At 39.9% G+C, this 25,340-nt stretch overlaps 1 protein-coding gene across 5 annotated transcripts in view; it reads left to right on the top strand.

Annotated features, from left to right (window-relative positions):
• CGNL1 (cingulin like 1) overlaps positions 1–25,340 on the top strand; it is a 178,306-nt gene that overhangs the window by 59,550 nt on the left and 93,416 nt on the right. For all 5 annotated transcript variants that reach the window (XM_017896498.1, XM_017896492.1, XM_017896504.1 and 2 more), the window contains exons 2-7: positions 6,039–7,655; positions 8,447–8,541; positions 10,447–10,552; positions 19,953–20,054; positions 20,596–20,744; positions 22,132–22,267. In XM_017896498.1, coding sequence (XP_017751987.1) covers positions 6,054–7,655; positions 8,447–8,541; positions 10,447–10,552; positions 19,953–20,054; positions 20,596–20,744; positions 22,132–22,267 — 2,190 coding nt within the window. In that variant the 5' untranslated portion in view covers positions 6,039–6,053. The remainder of the gene's footprint in view (positions 1–6,038; positions 7,656–8,446; positions 8,542–10,446; positions 10,553–19,952; positions 20,055–20,595; positions 20,745–22,131; positions 22,268–25,340) is intronic.

Raw genomic sequence — 25,340 nt, 5'->3', positions numbered from 1 at the left:
TATGCATGCAGGTCCTGGAGGTGCCACTGAGAATTAGAGTGGTGGGGTGGGGATGTGTGGACCAGCATTACGTGACTAATCTCCATGCTCAGCTGATAACATGTGATGGCCCAGAGAGAGGAAATGTTTCTATCTGGCATATGTTCATAGTTCTTCCAAGAGCTAAGCCCTTTGTTCTTACAAACACGCTCATTGATCTCGCTAACTAAAGCAATTATCATCATTTAGCAGTCTTTTCATAAAGTATTATTTCCACTCCAAAACACCACTTTTATTTGCCAAGTGCCACAATGTTGCATCCTGGCAATTGATCAGCATTTACTGCCAAATTATGTAAGCCTTTGGTTAGGCTTAGTCCCCGACGGCGCAAGCGTGTCTGTGGTGTGCATTAGGATTGTAAACGTGGCCCAGTGCCTGCATGTGGAGAACAGCTGTCCCTAAATTCATTAATTAATTCAGTGTTTACACTTTGATTGGGAAGGAAATCCACATTTGCTTAAGACACCAGTGCCCAGCTGAGAAATGTTGTTCCATGAAAATATTGGATTGAGGTTTGTTGTCAAGGAAATGTAAATTGTGGATGTTTCATGAAATTTAAATATGTGGATTAATTTACCATTAGGAAGCTAAGATTGTACTAAGCCAAGGTGGCTTTATTCAAAGATTGAAATGTAATTAGTGTTGACTGTAGTAGGAGTAGCTAAAGGACCATAAATCCTACACAAGAATTTTGCTAATAAAAGAGGAAATATTTCATTGTAAAGTCAGTGTGAGCTTAAGAACTGACTTTTTCTTATGACACTTGTTGCTAAGTGACATAACCCCATTTAGTAAATACCACACACACAAAATTTCTTCTGTTTAAAAAGATTGTTAGAAACTAACAAATATGAAGACTTCTAGAGATGCGAATAAAATATGCCAGTGCTGCTCAGAAAAAGGAGTTAAGACATACCTGGTTATTTTGGTGTCAGCCCTCATGCATCACTTCATTAGTCTAAGGCAGGCTTGCTGTACTTGTCCTTAGTATTGAGTTGTTTTATGGTATTAGTAGCCTTGTTAAACCAGATAAGTTTAGAAGTTCTTATCCTTTTCAAAATTCCACTCAAATGATATTAAGGGGAGAAAAAAATGTTTAAACCTGCAAGAGGCAAAAAATGGCAGTGGAGGCTTTGGTGGCAACTCCTGCAACGATTCAGGGGTGGTCCCCGGGCTGGCCGAGGGATAGACCCCTCCACCTGAAGTGCCCACTGAAATGCTGAAATGAGGTGCTTTGTCTGCAGAACCGCAGAGAGGCTTAGAAGTGGGAAGGCATTGTTACCATAGTAGGCCAGAGAGACAGGCCAAATCTAGGGAGTTATTAAAACGAGCATAATTAGACCCTACACCCTGTCCCTGCCTCCCTTCCCGACCCCGGTAGCAGCCTGGAGGTCTCTTCTCTGGAGAAGTGGAACTGGAATGGTGTTGGGGTGTTGGTGGAGGTGACTAAAAGACTGATGACAGCTGGGAGCTTGGTCACTCTTCTGCTCTGTCCATAATGGCAGCAACCAGGCGTGTGCAGCCCCAGCAATGAAGTGGAGGACTCTTTCCTTGAGAAATTGAACAACTCCAGAAAAAAATGCCCCCAGATAACTGAAATGTGTGGGTTCTTCAGTGGAATACTTTTTTCTTTCACATTAAAATGGACACTCACCAACTAATAAGTCCTCTCCACATGTGCAGAGCCACCAATCTGCTTTGGTCCTTCGTTCTTTAATAGGATCAGGCAGTCAGGGTTCATCAGGTGTATCACCAAAGCCTTCAATATGAAAGGTAGGGGCCAAAACAGGAAAAGAGCAACCTTGCAGAAGATGGTGCCATTGCAGAAAGCAGAGAAAACATGTTTTTTGAAAAAAGTTATCCTTGCAGAGAGAAGCTATTTCATATCCAAAATAATAATAACATGTATGAAAGAGGACCAATTAGAGAACAAGAAAGAGCTATTGAGTATTACAAATTAAATACCAGAATTTAAAACCTGTTGAAGATGTATCTCTCAAAGTAGAACAAAAAAGATGGAGTTAAAAAGCAGGAGAGAAAAGAAATATGAAAAATTAAAATCTGATTTAAAAAATTCAACATTGCTATTATAGTACATGCAGAAACCAAGAACAAAATAAAATAGGAATCTGAACATTATCACAGAAAGATTGCAAAAATATTTTATAGAACTAAAGACATGAATTTCCAAATTGGAAGCATATATATATATTATGTGCTTATGTTTTATGAAAGTGTCCACTTTGCCCAATTTTATAAAACCCCCACCTGGGTATGCCATTATGAAATTTCAGAACACCAGTGATAAAGAAAAGGTCCTAAAAGCTTTAAGAGGAACAGAAACAGGTCACACACAAAGGAAAGGGTACAATGATAGCTTCAGAATTCTTTTTTTTTTTTTTTTTTTTTGAGAAGGAGTCTCGCTATCACCCAGGCTGGAGTGCAGTGGCCAGATCTCAGCTCACCGCAAGCTCCGCCTCCCAGGTTCACGCCATTCTCCTGCCTCGGCCTCCGGAGTAGCTGGGACTACAGGCGCCCTGCATGTCGCCCGGCTAGTTTTTTGTATTTTTTAGTAGAGACGGGGTTTCACCGTGTTAGCCAGGATGGTCTCGATCTCCTGACCTCGTGATCCGCCCGTCTCGGCCTCCCAAAGTGCTGGGATTACAGGCTTGAGCCACCGCGCCCGGCCTCGATAGCTTCAGAATTCTTAAAAACATCCTTGGAACCTAGAAGATAATGAAATTTGCAAAGCTTAAAAAAATAGCATGGAAATTATTTCTAACCTGGCTTCTATGTCTAGTTAGACCACCAATCAACAGTAAGCATAGAATAGACATTTTTCAAAATACAAGGAGTCATATATTTTTCTTCATTGAACTTTTATTAGAAAACTACTGGAAGTGTGTTCTATCAGACCAATTGGGTAAACTAACAAAGAGGAAGACATGAAACCCGAAAAATAATATAGCACAAAAGGAAAAGAGTACTGAGACCCTAATATAGGGCAGGAGGAGGGAAGACTGTAAAAAAGAGGTCACCAAATGACCAAATTACCTGATATTTTGATCATCTGGAAATTAATACTGATAAGCATCTAACACATGTAATGTAGTTGAGGGAAAGATTTAAGGATAGGTATATGGAAAAGACAAGTAAAACAGTCTTCAATCATTAACTCTAGAAAAGTAAAAATTTTATAAGAAAAGTTCGGTAAGACCATAGTATATAACTTTTTAGTGAATATTTATATTGTCATAATAATGTAAATAGTTGACTCTTGATTTTTTTATTGGTAGGTTAGCCAAGTGAGAGACTTGTATGTATGGTGTAGCATCCACGCTACGTAGAACCAATAAGTTTAGGAATCACAGGCAGGAATATTATTTAGCAAAAGGGAGGTAAGTATTAGAAGAAATAGCTAAAATTTGCAGTTTTTTTTTTTTTTTCCTGGGCAATGTGTTCAGGATCAGGGAAGGGAAGCTGAAGAATGTAGGTTTTTCACTTATATTGTTTTACTTTGATTAAAAAATAAATTATTTAGAAATACTAGTATAACTGAAAATGAAAGCTGACAATGAAATATTTGGAATTGGTGAGATAATGATAAATATTACAGATGAATGTACCTCTCTGAGGTGTTCCTATCTTTAAAATGGTAAATGATGGTATCTAAAATGTTTTAGATTGAAAAGAATTATCACCAAGCAAAACTGACAACACTATGCTAGTTGTAGGAAACTGAATATATTCAGGAAGCCCCAAGGCAGAACAGAGAGACAAAACAAGTAAAAATGTGCTAGAGACAAACAACATAATTATTAAGGTTGTACAGACGCATAGGTTTTGAATGTTATCCCTTAAAATGGAGACTACACTTAGCACCCGTGAAGCATTGACAAACGTTATCCGTATATTTGCTCACAAAGGGAAGCTCAATATATTTAAAAAGGAAGAAATGGTAGAGACTTCATTTTCTGACCACAATACAGGTAGAAATTAGCAACATTTACAAATAAAGACCCTCCAAACAAAAACAGCACAGAAATAAAATACTACATATGCAAAAACTTTCTCAAAATCAAATCTTGGGTCAAAGCAGAAATCAAAATCCCAAACAGAAACTACCTAGAAAATAGCAATAGAAACATTACTGAGGCAGAAACTGTTTGCTGCCTTTCTGAAGTCCATTCTCCTCTCTCTTTTTACTAACAGAACATTGATTTTGTTGCATGTTGATGACCAGCTAAAGCACCCTATTTTCCAATCTCCCTTGCAGCTGGGGGTGGCCATATGATTAAGTTCTCACTAATAAGATATAAAGGATTATTGGTAGGTGGGGATTCCAGGAAAGCTATTTAAAAAGAAGGTTGAGTCACTTGGCCTAAGCCTTTGGCCTATGTGATGCTGTATCAACTATCTTGTAATCATAAGGGGTCTAATATATGTTGAAGAAGATGAGTGGAAATATAGAAGGGGTGCTCCTTATCCCGGGTCTCCTTCAGCCCTGGACTTCCTATCTCTGGGGAAAAATTCCTGTCTTAAGCTGCTATGTGGGAGTCTGTTAATAGGAGCTGACATAATTTTTAAGTGACTTAGTTACAAATCACCATTTATGTAATTGAAGAATGAAAATAAACAAGTAAAGCAAATCAAGGACTTAGAAATGGAACAACAAAATAAAACAAAGGAAAGTGGAAGGAAATAATAAAAATGAAACTAGAACTCAGTAAAGTTGAAAATTAAAGAAAAGCTTGATAAATCCAGGAGCTAGTTCTTTAGGGAAACAATTTTAAAAATACATACACAGATATATTCTACCAGTGTAATCAAGAAATAGAAGAAGAAAATACAACATTAGATAATAAGGAAATGAAATGATTTATCCTACCCAAATTCTGCAAATAATTTGACAATTGGATGGAATAGATGATTTTCTTAGAAAATGTGCTAGTAGATTGACTCTAGAATAGAAAGAAAACTCAAAAAGTCTCTCAAAACTGGAGGGGAAGAAAAAGAGACAGCTGCTGTTTGTGACCAGTTGCTACTGCTCTTCCTGGAGTCCCTTTGCCGTTGTGGTTTTGCAGTGTTACAAGTGAATTTCTGGTGGGGAACCTCGGAGTGTGAGGCAGGATGGCCATCCTGCTTGGTGAGCTGTCTGTAGTCATCTGACAAGGTTGGCCACACACCAGAAAGGCGATGGCAACTATTCTTGGCATCAGGACCCATCACAAAATACAGAGCCCTGAGTGTTCTTCATTTTTTAAATAACATTTTCCAGATCAATGTGCTATTGAACTTTTTTTGGTAAGAAGAAAAGATTGAAAATGATTTATAATCATTTAATTTCACTGTCAGTCTCACAAACAACTGATTCCTCATGGTAAAAATGTTGGAAACATGATATTCAAATAGTAGTGTTAAAGATTTTGAAGCAAGATAGTGCATAAAAAAGGCCGAAAGTGTTTTGAGAGGAAAATGAACCACAGAGTAACAAAGAAAAATGGTGAGCATCAGAATTCCTTAGCTCTTAATTATTTTTATGGAAAAGTACCTAACTCTCAAATGCTGGTAAGTGGAACATCCTATTGGTTAAAAATAAACAGCATAAAGCTTCAGGAAACCAACTAAACTTAAAAAAAAGAAAAACAGAAGAAAAAAGAAAAAGGCAACCAGAACAGCCCAAAACAGAATAACGAAGTCAGAATAACGAAGTTATGCCAAAGGTGTCAGGTCGTTACACCGGTTGTCTGCCCTCAGGCCAGGGTTCAAGCCCAGTGTTGACAAACTCAGTGACCACATGGGCTGAAGGGCATCCAGAAAGTCCTGCATAGTCACCGGAGGGCTGCCCTTCAGTACTTGGTTCTGAGGTGTCTTTGCTGTTTAAAATGTCTTGTTTTCTTTGAACTTTGAAGTTTCCCCTTCCTAATTATTTCAGTCTTCATTTACACAGATGTAATTCTAACCTAATGTCCTCTTTTTACCCCATCTCTCCCTGGTAGCTGGAACAGTGAACCATGGAGCTGTATTTTGGTGAATATCAACATGTGCAGCAGGAATATGGGGTCCATCTGAGACTCGCAAGTGATGATACCCAAAAATCGAGGAGTTCCCAGAACTCCAAGGCAGGCTCTTACGGTGTCAGTATTCGGGTCCAGGGAATTGATGGTCACCCCTACATTGTCCTGAATAACACAGAACGGTGCCTAGCAGGCACATCGTTTTCTGAAAATGGACCACCCTTTCCACCTCCAGTGATAAATAACCTGCCTCTACATTCCAGCAATGGTTCTGTGCTAAAGGAGAACAGTGAAGAACTGCAGCTTCCAGAAAACCCATACGCCCAGCCTAGCCCAGTAAGAAACCTGAAACAGCCCCCTCTCCATGAAGGCAAGAATGGAGTTCTAGATCGCAAAGATGGGTCCATGAAGCCATCTCACGTGCTGAACTTTCAGAGGCATCCAGAGCTTTTGCAGCCCTATGACCCTGAAAAGAATGAGTTGAACTTACAAAATCACCAGCCTCCTGAGAATAATTGGCTAAAAACATTGACAGAAGAAGGCATCAATAATAAGAAGCCTTGGACTTGCTTTCCCAAACCTAGCAATTCCCAGCCTACCAGTCCCTCCTTGGAAGACCTGGCCAAATCTGGTGTGACAGCTATTCGTTTATGCAGCTCTGTGGTCATAGAGGACCCCAAAAAGCAGACTTCAGTGTGTGTAAACGTTCAGAGCTGCACCAAGGAGAGGGTGGGAGAGGAGGCCCTTTCCACTAGCGGGAGACCCCTGACTGCCCACAGCCCACATGCCCACCCCGAAACCAAGAAAACCAGGCCAGATGTTCTTCCCTTCCGGCGACAGGATTCAGCGGGACCCGTCCTGGATGGAGCTCGATCCCGGAGGTCCTCCTCGTCATCGACAACTCCCACGTCTGCCAACTCTTTGTACAGGTTTTTACTGGATGATCAGGATTGTGCCATCCATGCCGACAACGTCAATCGTCATGAAAACAGAAGGTATATCCCCTTCCTGCCAGGAACTGGACGGGATATTGATACGGGATCAATTCCTGGTGTGGATCAGTTAATTGAAAAATTTGATCAAAAACCTGGGCTTCAGAGAAGAGGAAGGTCTGGGAAGCGAAACAGAATTAATCCAGATGACAGGAAAAGATCCAGAAGCGTGGATAGCGCCTTTCCTTTTGGCCTCCAAGGGAACTCTGAGTACCTGACTGAGTTCAGTAGGAACTTGGGCAAGTCAAGCGAACACCTCCTCCGGCCTTCCCAGGTGTGCCCGCAGCGGCCACTGTCTCAGGAGCGCCGTGGGAAACAGAGCGTGGGCCGTACCTTTGCAAAGCTGCAGGGAGCAGCACACGGGGCTCCATGTGCCCACTCCAGGCCTCCCCAGCAGAATATAGATGGGAAAGTTCTGGAAACCAAAGGTACTCAGGAAGGTACAGTGATCCGTGCGCCCTCCCTTGTTGCACAGAGTAAAAAGGAGGAGGAGGTGAAAACAGCCACTGCCACACTGATGTTACAGAACCGGGCAGCAGCAACTTCGCCTGATTCTGGTGCCAAGAAAATTTCTGTGAAGACATTTCCTTCGGCCTCGAATACTCAGGTAACACTAGTGCAATTCTGTTTTTTGTTTTGTTTTGTTTTGTTTTTTAATTTCCTCTTTTTTCTAAATAATCTAATGATGTACTCATGGTGCATGAGGCCATAGGAATTACACATCCTCAATCTTGTATCAGGAATCACACAGCTGATCTGTTTCGTTATCCAATTGTGTCCTATTCACGATGTCCTACTGCCAATTGTATAGTTTTCTGGGTTCTTTGAAGTTCAGCTGGATTCCCATTGAGATCTCTCTGTAAAGTAACTTGGCAGACGCTATAGAGAGGCTCAGTTGTTCCGTTTGTGTATGCATGAAATCTGAAAGTATGCAGAATTTGTTTCTGCACAGAGGCTGAATGGTTAGGTTTGTGTAGATATATTAATTTTCCTCATAAAATTGAGTGACTGGGTTAAGTTCTAGCCTGAAAAATTAGGTTAATCTTCATTTAGGTTAATTATCAAGTGATAGAATCTAAGTGGTACATTTAGTGTTTTGATAGTAACAATAAAAAATAATGATATTGATAAAATGGTAAAAAAAAAAATGTAGCTAAGTGCTAAGCACTGTTTGTTATATATTACAGGATTGCACCAACGCTGTGCAGGTAGTACCTATTAACCTCATTTTACAGGTGAGAACATTGAGGCGAGAAGTAAAGTAACCTCCCCAAGATTATGAAGCTGGTAAATGTTGTAACTGGCTCTAAGGAGGATGCTCAGTGGAGGAATTGTTTTGTGTTTGGAAGCCTCTGGGAACTTCATCCTTAAGGTCTAACAACAGGCTTTATGTTCCAGGCCACACCGGATCTCTTAAAGGGCCAGCAAGAGCTCACTCAGCAAACCAATGAGGAGACAGCTAAGCAGATTCTCTACAATTACCTCAAAGAAGGGTTAGTGATTTTCCCTCTGAAAGAGCAAAGTATTGTTGTTTCTGGTGGGACTCTTAATTTCCTTTTCTGAGGGCTTAATGCTTACCTTCCTTTTTTGCCCTGTGCCAGCCGTTGGAGGGTTAAAACTCAATGGCTGGGGTTTTCATGACAGCATTTGTCTTGTGTGGTATAGGGTGGGGGTTTTGGGAGGGGTGTGTAGGAAAGTACACCACACTTTAAAAATTAAAATGAATACATTTTAAAAATGACTCTTTACTATTTCAAAAGCAAATTCAAAGATAGGAAGAGTGTCTGCTCTTCAGGTTTGAATGGAGTCTGCCATCACCTTGGGTTCTTCCACGCAATGTGGTAGTCCTTTAGAAGTTACAAATAAGAACACCTCCCCTCCCCAGAGTTAACATTGGCCAAGAGCCCCTGCTTCCATTATTTTTAAAGCATGTGTGAGTCATTTAAAAGCAGTGCTTTCCATGCTTATCTTGGTGGTTGAGTTGGAATAATCAGGGTTTCGGCCCTTACTTAGATACCAACTGTGCTGGAACTCGAGCAAGGGATTTGAAGTTTCTGTTTCAGTTCTCTCATCAGATATGATTAAGAAGAAGGAAAGAAAAAAAAAAAGAAACAAAAACAAAGCTTTGCAGCCTACATGACTGAAAACCAGCCACTTGGCAAATCCTCATTGGTATCAAAATACTGTATGTTTTTGTATTGTGCCTTACAATTATTTGTCAGTTTTAGAGTTAACAAAATAGTAAGGCTCAAAATATAAGATAGGGGATCTTTTGAAAAGGAAAAAAAAAAGTAACCCTAAAGATTAATCTAGCTAAGAACTGGTTATTAGTATCTCCCTGTGGAAGACTTTACCGTGTTAAGATTAAGGTAGAAGAAATTTTGACTTCTAAAATTCATTATTTTTTTTTATTTTTTGAGACAGAGTCTCACTCTGTCATTCAGGCTGGAATGCAGTGGCATGATCTTGGCTTACTGCAATCTCCACCTCCCAGGTTCAAGAGATTCTCCTGCCTCAGCCACCCGAGTAGCTAGGATTGTAGGTGTGCGCCATCATGTCTGGCAAATTTTTGCATTTTTAGTAGAGACAGGGTTTTGCCATGTTGGCAAGGCTGATCTCGAACTCCTAACCTCGAGTGATCCACCCGCATCTACCTCCCAAAGTGCTGAGATTACAGGCATGAGCCACTGCACCCGGCCAAAATTCATTAAATTCTTTTATGTATGTATTTTTTGGCACGTGATTTATTGAGACATCGGTAAGACAGACTTTAGTGGGAGGTGCCTGTTGAAGGAAGTTTATATTAAATCTTTTTCTTCTAATTGCTGGGAGTGTGGTAGAAGTTAATAAAACTTAGTATCTCAGTGTTAGCTGTGAAAGCCCAGACAAAGGGCTGCCATGTTGACAATCTTGGCTTAGGGGTTTTATTTTTTTAAACATAGGTTAAACAAATTAAGATCATTGTAGATCATTCTTAGTGTAAGATTTAAGTGTACAGTGTGTTTGTGTGTGTGAGAGAGAGACACACAAACCCACTTCAAAGAAAAGGAGAATTCCTTTTGGAATGGACATGAGCCATTTGAATCAAACAATAGATTACTAGATGTTCACTGGATGTCTTCTCCAAGCTTACTGAGGATGTGCTTATGTCCCTCTCACATATTTGGAAGTGGGAACCCTGTCCCAAATTGAGTGGTAACACGTAATTTATTTGGAAAAAAAAGACACCATCCATCCTGCTCTCACACTGATTTTGTCTGAGGCTTTAATGAATTCACAGCTCCTGCAGTTTATCTCCTTAAAGTGCCTGTTGTGTGTGTGTGTGTGTCATGACATGTAAATTGTTCTGAGACCAATGGGTGTGTCCCTCATTGTTTTCTCCGCGGTCCCTTTTTCAGAAGTGCTGATAATGACGATGCTACTAAAAGGAAAGTCAACTTGGTCTTTGAGAAAATCCAGACCTTAAAGTCTCGAGCAGCTGGGAGTGCACAAGGAAATAAGCAAGTAAATGGAATTTTTGTATTTTGTAGAGTGCATTTAGCATGGAATGTGGTAAACAGCTTGCTCTTTCTTCAGTCTGTATGTTTGCTTATAGCAGTAAGTGGGACATTTCCTGAGTAGTGAGGAATACTCCCCATGTTTTAAATGTTATTAATTTGCACCCAACCTTTTTTATTGAGACAGAGTCTCTGTCTGTCACCCAGGCTGGAGTGCAGTGGTGTGATCTTGGCTCACTGCAACCTCTGCCTCCTGAGCTCAAGCTATCCTCCCACCTCAGCCTCCCAAGCAGCTGGAGGTACAGGCGTGTGCCACCACACCTGGATAAGTTTTGTGTTTTTAGTAGGGTGTGGGTTTCACCATGTTGCTCAGGCTGGTCTTGAACTCCTGGGCTCAAGCAATCCACTCAACTTGGCATCCCAAAGTGCTGGGATTACAGGCGTAAGCCACCATGCTTGGCCTTACCGTACAGCCTTTTTTCCAGAAAAGTTTAAAGATATTTTATTTAAAAATATATAGACTATGACAGGATGATAAAAACAGATGGTAAGATTTAGAAGGGGAAAATAAAAATAGGAGGACTAGCATTGTTGTAGGCAAACGCGGAAGGTAAGTGTGAACAGGCGTGGACCCAAGCTCTGGAGCTTCAGGTGTGAAAGAGAATGGGACTAGAGACTGGTGACACTGACCAGCCGTGGTGCAGGGGCCAGGAAAGAGCTCAGTGGGTGCCAAGTTAGTTTTTAAATAACTGCCTGTCTGATTGATTGTGCTGAATTTGAGTGGGGACATAGAGATTTTTTTTTAGGGAAAGAGCCCTTTCACGTTTGATAAACAACTACTGTGTGTCAGACACACCTGGTGCCCTGGAAGTAAGCAGCTCTTAAGAGAGTACGGCTATACACTTGTTCCTCAGTCCTACACCACCTTGTGTGGAACTCATTTCTTGCTTGTCCAGCTTCCTTTCCCCTCCCAGGGGAATTCTGCATGGGAAGGAAAGAGGAAGATACCTGGAGGCAGGTAATAGGAAACTTGTCTATAGCTTCTTTCTAACTTGGGAAATGTACATATAGGGGATAATTGTAGGCATCACTCTACCATCTTTACTACTTGTTATTCCCCCGGCACTCAGCTAACCCATGACGGCTGCGCTGACCTCAAATAGAGCAATGTCATACACACACATACACAATTCCTACTGGGGAATCTTTACACTATACTCCTTGCGTATACATAGCCTTGAGGAGCTCGACATACTTCTTAAAGTCAGTCTAGTATTTTTTTGCTAAAACTCTGAAGTCCAAATTATCAACACGATTCTTGTTTTTTTGTATACCTGCATAAAGGCTATGCACAGAGTGTGGGTTGGAATCTCACTGGCTGTTATAAAGCAGTATAAAGGGTCTTGAACACAGGGGCTTAGGGTATAACTTAGCAAACAGATGAGTCTTCAACAAATATCCTTTTTATATTATTTTAGTGGGGTATAACTTATATAAAGTAAATTACCCAAATAGTATCTGTACAGTACATTGAATTTTTTTTTTTTTTGAGACAGAGTCTGGCTTTGTCGTCTAGGCTGGAGTGCTGTGGCGTGATCTTGGCTCACTGTAAGCTCCGCCTCCTGGGTTCACGCCATTCTCCTGCCTCAGCCTCCTGAGTAGCTGGGACTACAGGCGCCCGCCACCATGCCTGGCTAATTTTTTGTATTTTTGTAGAGACGGGGTTTCACCGTGTTCGCCAGGATGGTCTCGATCTCCTGACCTTGTGATCCGCCCGTCTTGGCCTCCCAAAGTGCTGGGATTACAGACTTGAGCCACCGCGCCTGGCCAGTACATTGAATTTTTAACATAGCTTTGCATCCATGCAATTGTCATCCCGATCAAGGTGCAGAACACTCCCATCACCCAGGTTTCCTGGGTTTCTTCCTCATCAATTACACCCCATCCTTCTGGAGGTAATCATATCCTGACTTCTATCACCTAGAGTCGTTTTGCCTCTCTTGACTTTTATATAAAGAAAATTTCACAATATGTATTCTTGTGTGTCTAGCTGCATTTCCTCAACATTATTATATCATCAAGATTCATTAATGTTGCATATACTGGTAACTTTTTTGGTATCGAAATGTAGTTTTACATTGTTTCTGTATAACACAGTGTGTATTCTTGGTGTACATTTCTGGTTTGGGGCCAGTAGGAATAAAGCTACTATGAACGTTATTGTACTTTTTTGTGGAGGGGAATAAACACATTCACTCATTTCTCTTGAGAATATAACTAGAGGTAAAATTACTGAGTGGTAAGTTAGGCATGTGCCTAACTCGTAAAGTATACCTGTTTGTTCTTAGAGTGAGTGCGGCCTTTGGCCTTGATGTTGAGATTGTCCCTGTGGGCCACAGACTAGGGGTGACTAGCCTGAACTGGGGAAGTCAGGGTATAGCCCTTCTAGGGACAATGACACTAATGCTGCCTCAAGAAATCATAGAATTATTTGTGAGAAGAAGGGAAGCTGGGGTGTTCTAGGTTAAGTGAATAGCACAGACAAATATAAAGAAGCATGGGTTTGCCATGTTAAAGAGGGAATGTAGTGTGGTGGGAACACAGAGCCAGGATGGGCGGAGGTAGAGCCTGGTAGCAAGGACCTGGAAGTTATGTGAGAAGTTTCCATTTCAGACTGTGAAGGGAGTGGGTTGCCATTGTTGGATTTTAAACAGACGTGAATACCATTGTGTTTGTGAAAGTTTATTCCTTTTGCAGCTTTTGGAGAGAGGTAAGATTAGAGGAAGAGAGACCACATAAAAAGCTAATGCCTGTCTAGGTGTGGTCGTTCAAGCCTGTAACCCCAGCACTTTGGGAGACCGTGGAGGGAGGGTTTCTTGAGGCCAAGAGTTTGAGACCAGCCTGGGCAATGTAGTGAGACCCTGTCTCTAGAAAAATTAAAAAATTAGCCAGGCATGGTGGCACATGCCTGTAGCCCCAGCTACTCAGGAAGTTGAGGCAGAAGTCACTTGAGACCAGGAGGTGGAGGCTGCCGTAAGCTATGATTGTGCCACTGTACTCCAGCCTGGGTGACAGAATGAGACATTGTCTCTTAAAAACAACAACAAAAGAAGCTGCCAAATCAAGAGATGATAAGAAAATGAACCAAGGCTCTTAGACTTCAGGTTCCTATTACAGCTCCATGACTGTTTAATTGCCACATTTTCCTACTCCTCTTCCCTCCCTCTTACGTTCGGAATCTGATTATTTGCTGGCAAAGGTTTTGAAGTTTTATCTTTGTGGTATCAGTTAGGTGATTAGGAGAGAATGTAAAAACCCTCTTCCTTAGGGACGGAGACCGTATTGGAAAACAGCAAAGCAGGTAGAGATTTTGTATGGGAAAGAACAATGTATAATTTCCCTCATTGATTGGATTTAGAGTTCTAAAATGGATTCTTCTCATTTTGCCTAAGAAAATTGGAAGTTGTGTGTTTGTGTTTCTAATTCTCTTCACAGGGGTAGGTGGGGAAGTACCTCATTCCAAATTTATCACACACAACTTGCACCTGGATTCAGGGAGTGTCAGCCAAGATGCTGCCATTTCTAGCTTTGATTCCTGCTTTTATTTCTTCCCCTCAGCTATTTGTAGTTTTCTAACCACTTTACTGTAGGATTTTAGCCAAATCCTTTTGAGAGAATCATTGTGTTACTTTCATGGAAGAAGAAAAAAAAGAAGATCCATTAATATTCATACTCAGATCAGAGAGATAATATTTCCTAATAGACTCTCTTCAATCAGGTCCCTCTTCATTATGGAAATGTAACATCTAAAAGGAGAAAGCCAATTTAGCTAACATACACTTATTTATTACTTGCATACAGTCTATGCAGAGAGGGACGGAATGTCACTGGCGGTGATTGAGCAATAATCTCTAGTGTAATGCAGATTTCTGTAACAAATATATGTATAAAGGGTCTTGGAACACAGAGGCAGGGGCTTTGGGTATAACTTAGCAAACAGATGAGTCTTCAACAAATATATGTTTTTGTATTGTTTTATTGGGGTATAACTTATATAAAGTAAATTACACAAATTGTATCTATACAGTTCATTGAATTTTTAACATAGGTTTGCTTCCATGCAAATACCATCTAGATCAAGATACAGAACACTGCCATCACCCAGGTTTCCTGGGTTTCCGGTGTTCCTTCCCCATAAATTGTACCCCCTCCTTCTAGGGGTAATCATATCTTGACTTCTATCACCTAGAGTAGTTTTGGTTTCCTAGGTTTCCTGTGTTCCTTCCCCCAAAATTGTACTCCTTCCTTCTGGGGGTAATCATATCCTGACTTCTATCATCTAGAGTAGTTTTGCCTTTCTTGAATTTTACATAAGTAAAATTTTACAGTATGTATTATAATAAGTATTCTTGTGTGTCCCCCTTCATTTATTCAACATTATATCAGCAGGATTCATTAATGTTGCATGTACTGGTAGCTATTTTGTATTGAAATGTAGTTTTCTGTTGCTATCACTCAACATAGTGTATCCTCTTAGTGGTCATTTCTGGTATTTGGCTGTTAGGTATAATGCCATACTGAACATTAGTGTCTTTTTTTTTTTTTGTAAACACACTCATTTCTCTTGGGAATATATCTAAGAGTATAATTTCTGGGTTGTAAATTGGGCATTCGTTTAACTCTTAAATGTTGCCGAATGGTTTTACAAAGTGATTGAAACAGTTTACACTCCTGGTAGCGCTGCATGCCAGTGCCAGTGGATATATCCTCTGTAACACCTAGACTCTCTTCCATTGCTTTGGTCTACTTGTCTCTCCTTGCACTACTACTGTACAGTTTAATTATTGCAACTTTAATAAGCCTTGAGATCTGGTAGCTTTATTTTTCTCCGAGATTATCTTAGCTACTCTGGGTCTTTTGCCTTGCCATATAAACTTTTATCAGCTTGTCAATTTCCACCAAGAAAAGCCTCCAGGAATTTTGATTGGGATTATACCAAATGCATAGATAAATTTGGTGAAACTGACATCTTAATGTTATTGGTATTCTTATTTGTGAACATGAACTTTCTCCCCACTTATTTATGTGTGCAGCATCTCTCAGAAGTGTTCGGTCATTTTTGTTGGAGAGGTCCAGCACATCTTTCATTTAGATGTAGTCCCTTTCCAGTGCTGTTCATTCCTTTCTGTACTTCCGTGTTTCCATCTAGGAGTGGTTTCCTTCAGCCTGGAGAACTTTTTCTTTTAATATCCTGTAGTACTTTTTGGGAGCATTGTTTGAGAATAGCTGTCATTCACTCTCAGTTTTGAGGAACTCTAGTGTGGCAAGTATTGTTTTGTTTCATGAATTTAAAGACATTATTTGTCTTTTGACCCCAGTTGGCTCCATTGGAAAGCCAGCCATCATTCTTAGTGTTATTCTCTTGAAAGTGATGTGTCTTTTCCAGCTGGGTGCTTTTAATATTTTATCTTTATTGTCAGTTGTTAGATTTTCACTATGACGTGCCTAAGAGTGATTTTTCTTTTATTTATTTTTCTTGGGATTCACTGAGCTCTCGACTTGATAGGTGCATCAGATTTGAAAATTTCTTGGCTATTATTTATTTGAATATTGCTTCTTTCACATTCTGTCTCTCCCAGCTCTTCTCAGTCTCCAGTTAAATGTATTTTAGAAATTTTGATGGTGTTCCTCTTACCCCTTGTGCTCTATTCTCTCTCTTTGTGTGTGTGTGTGTGTGTGTGTGTGTGTGTCTGTGTGTGTATGTATGTTTGGGGCATCAGATATTATGAGTGTTTTCTATTGACCTTTCAAATTCATTAGTCTTGTTTTCTGGCTATGTCAATCTTACTTTAAGACTTTTTTTTTTAAAGATGTCTTTAAAAGAATCTTTTTCTTCATCCTTCTTTTAAAGGATCGTTCTTTTAAGAACTTTTCTTTGGCCAGGTGCAGTGGTTCATGCCTGTAATCCTGACACTTTGGGAGACTGAGGTGGGAGGATTGTTTGAGGCCAGGAGTCTGAGACTAGCCTGGGCAACATAGTGAGATCCCATCTCTACAAAAACTATAAAAATTGCCAGGCATGGTGGCTCATGCTTATAGTCATAACTGCTCAGGAGGCTGAGGTAGGAAGATCATTTGAGCCTAGAAGTTTGAGGTTACAGTGAGCTGTGATCCAATGAGTTCTTAAATTTCAGATATTGTGTATTGCTGTTTTAGAATGTCTACTTGGTTATATTTTTATAGAATCTATCTCTGGAACTTCATTTAGAAACATCTCTTTGTTGGGCCAGACGCGGTGGTTCATGCCTGTAATCCCAGCACTTTGGGAGGGCAAGGTAGATGGATCACCTGAGATCAGGAGTTGGAGACCAGCCTGACCAACATGGTGAAACCTTGTCTCTACTAAAAATACAAAATTAGCCAGGTGTGATGGTGCACAGCTGTAACCCCAGCTATTTGGGAGGCTGAGGCAGGAGAATTATTTGAACCCAGGAGATAGAGGTTGCAGTGAACCAAGATTGGGACAATGCACTCCAGCCTGAATGACAGAGCAAGACTCTGTCTGAAAAGAAAAAAACAAAAAACACCCTTTGTCCATAATTGTTTCTATTTTAAAAATGTTATAGTTAATTTGAAGTCCTTATCTGTTAACTTTAATATCTGGGCCATCTCTGTGTCTGTTGTCTATTTTATTTAGTTATTGGTTGGTTCCTCCTACTTCTTTGCATGTCCAATGATTTTTTTTTTTAATTGTATGCTAGACCGAGTGGGTGACGAATAGTTATAGATGTTCTAGAATGTGTTATCTCCCCCTGAAGAATGTTAAGTTTTGTTTTGACAGACAGTTAAATTACTTTCAGATTATCTTGATTCTATATGGTTGGTTGTTCTAGGCGTTACTGGGGAGTGTCTATTTAAGTTTTTGCCCTTACTACTAAGACATGACCCATGTTCCTTTCTTGGATTTCAAATGAATGTCAGAATGTCCACCAAAGTTTCTCTATTTTGGTTGATTCGGAACCCTAGTGTCTCCCTAGCATTGAGCAACCTGTGAAGTTTCTGTTGAGTTCTTTGCCTCCTGACAGCTCTTCTCTGCAGTCCTCTTGAACTCTTGCTCTGCTCATATACGGCTTAGGAATCATCCAAGAATCCAGGGAGTATTTATTGTAGGTTCTTGGAACTTCTTCTGTGGAGCTGTCTCCTCTCTCATACCCTGATGTTGAAATCCCTGTTGCTTACCATCTCTAAACTCTAATCTCTGTTTCCTTCATCAGTGAGTTGCCACTCTGGGCACTTTTCTCACTTAAATTAACAAACTTTATTTTTCAGGATAGTTTTAGGTTCACATTCCCATTTACTGTCCTGTCCCCACATATGCCCTCCGCCACTGTTAGCATCCTGCAGCATGGGCTGCACCTCTCACAATCATGCAACCTACACTGGCACATCATTGTCACCCAAAGATGCCCATAGTTTACATTAGTGTTCACTCTTAGTGTTGCACATTCTACTGGCTTCTGACAAGTGAACAATGACATGTATCTATCATTTAGTATCATACAGAAGAGTTTTACTGCCCTAAAAATCCTGTGTGTTCTGCCTGTTTGTTCCTTTCTCTCCCCTAAACTCTGGCAACCCATAATCTTTTTATTGTTTCCATGGTTTTATTTTTTCTGGAGTGTTCTATCATTGGAATCACACCTTTCAGTTTGAACCCTTTCAGTTTGGCTCATTTCCCTTAGTAATGTGCATTTTTTCCCATGCCTTTTGATGAACTGATAGTTCATTTCATTTTAGGATTGAGTATTAATATTCTATTGTCTGATATACCACAATTTATTCGTTCACCTTTTAAGGGCATCTTGATTGCTTCCAAGTTTTGTCAGTTATGAATAAAGCTGCTATAAACATTCACGTACAGATTTTTGTGTGGACATGAGATTTCAACTAACTTGGGTGAACACCCAGAGGGCAGCTGCTGGGTTGTATGGTAAAGGCATGTTTAGTTTTGTAGGAAACAACCAAACCATTTTTTAAATTATCTGTATTATGTTGCATTCCCACAAGCAAAGAATAAGAATTTCTGTTATTCCACATCCTTGCCACCATTTGGTGTTGCCAGTGTTTTGAATTTTGGCCGTTCTAATTCATATATAGTGGTATCTCGTTGGTTTGTCTGATTGTTTTTTGAGACGGAGTCTCACCCTGTCACCCAGTCAGGAGTGCAGTGGCATGATCTTGGCTCACTGCAACCTCCAATTCCTGGGTTCAAGCGATTCTTCTGCCTCAGCCTCCTGAGTAGCTGGGATTACAGGTGTGTGGGCCACCACACCCGGATAATTTTTATATTTTTAGTAGAGACGGGGTTTCACCACATTGGCCGGGCTGGTCTCGAACTCCTGACCTCAGGTGATCCGTCTGCCTCAGCCTCCCAGGGTGCTGGGATCACTGCATGAACCACCCCACCCGGCCTCATTGTTGTTTTAATTTGCAATTTCCTAATGACATTGTCTGTGCTTATAAAATTTTACTGTGCTGTGGTTTGGAAATGGAGTCATGGAGAACCCAGGGTGAATATGGGGCTACCTCCTGTCTTTTCCTTTGTAAGGATCATAACTCTGTGTTGCTTGCTTTTCAGTGCCTGCCAACAATTGTTTTTATATATTTTTGTCTAGCTTTCAGAGTTTTTGCTGGGAGAGTAAATCTGATATTTGCTACTCTATCATGGCAAAATCAGAATTCTAACGATCATTTACTAAGATTTGATTAAATTTATGAGATGCATTGCGTTCTGTAGATAAAGAGGTACATAAAACCTGGTCCCTGTCCCACAAATGTTCTTAATCTCCTGATGTAGTCGTTCTCAAACCACTCTTAAGAAACACTAAAACTAAATTGTGTTCTGCCGTTAAAATAGAAAAAAATGAATGTCTTTCCCCAATTTACTTACAAAAAGATTTCGTTGCTGATTTTTTGCTAACCATTGATTTCCATGCTCTGGAATATAGAATGTATTATGGAGAGGCTTTTTAAGTTTTGTTATCCTGAATTTAATGTATTACTGTTTTATAACATTCTACAGAATACATTACGGACTTCTAACAAATATGCCACCTATGCGAGTTTTAGTCGTATTGGACTAGTATTGAGGTACCTGATGAAATGATGCCTATGATTGGTAAATGCTGTAGAGTAAAGTTCACTGGAGTCCCAAGGGGACCAGCAACGTTAACTCTCCCCATCAACTCAGGGAAGTTTCCCTGTGGGGGTTGATGTTTGAATTGGGTCTTAAAATGTTTAGTGTTATGCCTCATCTGTTACTGCACTAATTATATTTGGAAGGGGAAGATAATTAAAATAAAGCACCCTGAACGTTTAAATTAGTATATCTTTGCAATTAATTATAGGCTTCTAATTCCACATCTGAAGTCAAAGATCTATTGGAACAGAAAAGCAAGTTGACCACAGAAGTGGCTGAACTTCAGAGACAACTTCAACTGGAAGTCACGGTATCTGGTTTTTCCTTTATGTTACTTTTTCCATTTCTGTCTAGGTTGATGAAGAATATTTTACATGCAATGGGATGCCCAGAGTGAAAGCCAATTTTTTTCCCCCAAAAAGTAACATTCCTTTAATCACTGAGTAAATTCCTGTGTATTTGGCTGCTGTTGTCCAAATAATTTCTTTTTTTTTAATGTAACCAAAGCCTGTAGAGACTGTTTGCTTAGACAGAGTAAAAGAAACCCTGTTGGATTTAGGCAGGCCAATGGGAAGCTAAATGTATATAAAACATCTGAACTAAATCATAGAAATAGCAGAATGAGGTTTGGCTGTGTTTATGTTTTCTTTTACAAGTATTACAGTTCATTAAATATAAATATTTGATGTTCTTTCTAGTTAAGAACTCCCATGACTTAATTATATAGTTTGATTAAGTTGTTTAATAATGTAAGTGCAAAGATACGGAGTCTGCTTGTTGAGAAGTAGGCTTCTGTGGGGTTACGTTAATGTACAGTGGAGGTACTTTAAAATCACACTGATTCCTGTTAGAATCAACAGAACATCAAAGAAGAGAGAGAGAGGATGAGAGCAAACCTAGAAGAGCTCCGAAGCCAACACAACCAAAAGGTGGAGGAGAACTCCACATTGCAGCAACGACTGGAAGAAAGTGAAGGGGAGCTCCGGAAGAATCTGGAGGAGTAAGTTCTGGGCTAAGAGCCTGTTGCCCTTCCCAGGTTCTCTATGACATGTGGCTAGAACCTTTCTGTCCATTTAATACTACCCAGCCTTCCAAATATTTATAAAGGCAGCTGACTTTTCCTTTTCTTCCTCTGACCCTGGTAAAATGGTGAAGCTGGCGACGCATGTAGACTGATAAACAAAAAGGTTAGTAATTCTTAACATTCTTTGTGCACCTTGAAGTATGCCTTACAGAGTTTCAGCCCTTAAAGTGGACCTCCTAGCAGGTAAGTGGGAAGCAGGGCACACTGAGTGCTGATATTGAAAGACAGAGTTCAAGGAGCCTCGGCCCAGCTTCTAAAAAGCATGTGTCACGTGGGCTCTCAGCCTGTGCATTTTATCCTGGATGGTGCTGGTGTTTGCGATGGCTGCTTATACCTCCTCTGAGTCTCCAGAGAAGGAAAGTTACGTCCAAGATGCCACTGCCATTGTGTTGTATTAAAATCTGTGGCAAAGGGATCGAAAACCAAGGTCTGAGAATCCACAGTGCTATGATGTCCCATGGACACGACAGAAGCCTTAAGTGGAAAGTCAAGTGGGAATGAAATCTAGGGTGAAGTTTAAGAAAAAGAAGACATTATGTAATGAAAGCATTAGATTGTCCTTGCAGTTTTGATGGTGGTGTTTTGCGTTTTAAAGCAATCATAGAGGCTAACTGCAGAAAAGAGTTTAGTAAGAAAAAAATCAGAAAATATAGGGTATAGTAAAAGCTTTACAACATAAAGAGGTGTAGTAGTTGCGAGTTTGGTTCAGAGCAGAGTTTTGTAAACTTTTTTTCATCAGGTGGTGATTATTTTAGGATTTGTGGGTCATATAGTCTGTTGTACACACTCAGCTCTGCCATTGTATTGTGAAATGAAATGGCTACTCATAAATGAATGAACATGACCATGTTCCAGTAAAACTTTACAATAACAGGCAGTGGGCTGAACTGGCCCACAGACCATAATTTGCCAACTCTCCTGGTCTAGAACACTGGGATAGTAGAGAGTGGAAGGGTGGGGTGGCTTTAGTGGGAAATTTTTTTTATTTTCATTTCTTTATCTTCTACATTCAAATTCTAGTACCCTACCATCTCCTTCTGGGGAGAAAATGTCTCCGTATAACCATACTCACTTCATTGGTTTGAGTTCTCATTTATCCTCTTGTTGGGCAATTAGACCATAGCCTAAGTTCTTCTCAGGCACCTTTTCAGGTTGGTGATCCCTTGCTCAGTGCAGAACAGAGAATGGGGAGGCTCCTTGGGTCTTTAGAGACTTGTGTAAAGCTCTGAAGATCAGAAATCAGACTGGATGGAAATAAGCAGAGCCCAGGAGAGCCTGTCTAATGGACTTCCTTCCTTGCCAGGCTATTCCAGGTGAAGATGGAACGGGAGCAGCATCAGACTGAAATCAGGGATCTTCAGGACCAGCTCTCAGAAATGCATGATGAACTGGACAGTACAAAGCGATCAGAGGACAGGGAGAAGGGAGCTCTGATTGAGGTAAGTGGGGCTGTGGGGTCAGGTGATAAGACAGACCCCACCTGCCTGGAAAGATGGAGTGGCTGGGGTTTGTGCACTACCAGCCACTGTCTGATGTGCACACCTGCTCCACCTGTGCTCTTATGATCTGTGAGTCGGTGGATGCGTTTGACTCTCTCCTTTCCACTTGGCATTTGCTAATTATTATGGGTTTTTATTGTGTATTCTCTCTTCTCTAAATTAGATTATTATCTTGTTGAGGTATTAGATACACATGTATGAAATTATTAGAAAGCAAGAATGTTGGTTTTGAATATCTACATTTTTGGGGGAGGGAATAAGTATAATTGAGGGTCAGAAAAAGATAGGACTTTTTTCTCTGTACACGTTTAGGTGTTTGATGTTTGCGGTAACATTATCATCACCTGTATTCTAGCATAATTTTGGAACCTACTTCTTTATAAGCGTGGTTTGTAGGAATAGCGTGGTTTGTAGGAATAAGAGATGATATACAATTTAGAGCAAAGCCAAAAAAAAAAAAAAAAGTCAAAACATAAAGGTTCTTTGTTAATATTTAATTTTCTACTTCCTCCCTCTTTGGGCTTAGGTGTTTTCTCTGTCCCTTCCTTGGGGCTAGAAGTTTCTGACTCTGAAGTCCCTGGAACACTCTTTAAGTCTCAGTTGTCTACTGTTCTCTGACTCCTTTCCTCCTCCAGTGTTAAAATAATTCCCCAGGAGAAATTTTAGGTCCTACTTTTTAGAACTTAGCCTTTCTTCACCCGATGACTTGGCAGGAGCTCAGAGATGAGTGACTGTGGCCACCCAGCCCAGGAGTTCTCATGAATCCATTTTTCACACGGGCAGAGGAGGGTGATTGCCTCTTCTCCGCACATGACCATCTCTGTGTCCCTATTCAGACCTTTTCTCCTGAGAAACCCTCAGCATTGTTCCTTACCAACTGGGATTCCTCTTTTTATCAAATGATTCCTTAAAAACCACCACATTCTTGGTATTATACTGCTTCTCATGGTGCTGTTTACTCTCAGGGCTCAGAGTTACAAAGACAAGAAGATATATGTATTTATCACTGAAATAATATTAAAACAACATAAAAGGAAAGTTTAAAAATGGGACGTACACATACTTTCCTAATACCTAAGCAGCCATTTTTATTTATATAATTTCTGTTTGCCTCCCTGTCTATTGATAGGTTTCATCTACCCATCTATATATAATATAGGGACAATCATAATATCCCTACAGTTTTGATACCTGCTTTTAAAACCTAAGATGTCAAAAATGTTCCTTCTTCTTATTCTTTATATTCTTTGTATTTTATTTTTAGGAAGATAAACCACAATATATTTAACCATTCTCCTACATTTGTTTTCCCTTTTCGTAATTATGAAACAAAGGTCGTGGGGAACAGTTTTACATTTATCCTTTTACTACTTTAAAATTGTTTCTAAGGATAAGTTTCCAGAAATGATGTCACTGAACAATTTATGACTTTCAGTAAAAGTATAGCTTCATGAACAAATTTAAATAGAAGATAAAACACTGTCATATTCTGTGATTCCCTGTGTGGACATTTTATTGGTTCTAAAAGGGAAAGATGTTATGTTAGCTCTTGGGAAGTCTCTGAAGTTGCTGATTTTCCCCAATAACTGACAGTTGTCACTGTGAGTTACCGCCTGATATCCCCTGTCCTTTTAGTTTCTCTGTTTTAGCTCATTGACCTTGCACATTTTTTGTATCTTTCTTCTACTAGCCAGCTAATTCAAGAGCAGTCACCTTTGCTTCTTTCCCCATTTCATGTCTAGCACGGTGCCGAGCAACAGAGCAAATGAATAAATAATTTTTTGTATTTAAATTACTTTAAAAATGTCACCATTTTTTTAAAAAGGGAATAATTCTGAAATGAACTGCATACTTCTTTTCCTCTTTAAACATACCATACTGCATATCTGTTAACCGAACATCATTAGTTTATTGATTTATTTATATTGATAATAGGATAACGATATGAGACTATTTTGGTGATGTGTTCAGGCAAAGGCTGATAATGCGAGATACAGCAATGGGCAATAGCACATGTTTTCTTAAACCTGTTCCTGATGTTGCTGGCTTACAGGTTGTTTGTCTCTTTCCCATAACAGGAACTGTATCATTTACTGCTGCCTTTCTGCAAGATGAGTTAGGGTATAATTAGCTTCCCTATGTCAAAGTGGCTTTCTCTTGCTCCAGAAAATCACCCTCTGTTTTTATCAGTTTCCTTTGACTTGTCAGCAACCCTTAAACTATGATCTATGGTTTCTGTATCACTAGTAAAATAGACCCTGTCTCCTTGTCACTTTTAATTTATTCTTCATATCTGAATAAAAAGGGACCTGGGGGAATTTGATAACAGAGTATAGTTGTGGCCAAGTTCCCCATGGCATTTAGCTTGGAACAAACTCTTAACACAATGAGCATTAAACACTTACGCTTTTGAATGTTAACTCTTAACACAATGAGCATTAAACACTTCTGCTTTTGAATGTTGGAAAAAGGTTGAAGGCCCGAGTTTTGCAAGTCCTGCATAATGGACCAGATTTTGCGTGAAATGTCTTTTAATATGTCACATTTTGTGAAATAACACCGGACCGCTGTATGCAATCAGTAAAGTAACATTAAGAAAGAATAGGCTGCTATGTCTCTGGAGTAGCCATTCTTTTGTTTCTTTACTTCTCTAATAAACTGGCTCTCACTTAAAAAAAGAAAAAGAATAAAACAGTTAAAAAAAAAAAAAAGAAGGAAGGGAGAAATAGTAGAAAATACTTTGTTTTCTTAGAGTAAGCCATAAAATTGACCAACAATGGGTTGACTTTGTTATTCTCAGTTAAATAGATGATTCTGAAATTTTTTTTTTTCAGCTCAAGTTACAAGAATGATTATAGAATAGGTTTCCACCACTTCTTTGTCATGAATGCATTACCTTCCATTCTGAAGGTGACAGGTCAACGTGAGACAGCTTGCTAAGTGCCATGATGGTGGGGTTTTCTAATTATCAAATGTCTGCTTTGATGGGAGCCTGCAGTGCTGAGAGATGGGC

This window comes from Rhinopithecus bieti, unplaced genomic scaffold (genome assembly GCF_001698545.2).
Source record: "Rhinopithecus bieti isolate Rb0 unplaced genomic scaffold, ASM169854v2 scaffold_947, whole genome shotgun sequence".
NCBI classification, from domain to species: Eukaryota; Metazoa; Chordata; class Mammalia; order Primates; family Cercopithecidae; genus Rhinopithecus; species Rhinopithecus bieti.
The sequence above is the reverse complement of the archived record's forward strand: the minus strand, read 5'-3'. Positions and strand labels throughout refer to the sequence as shown.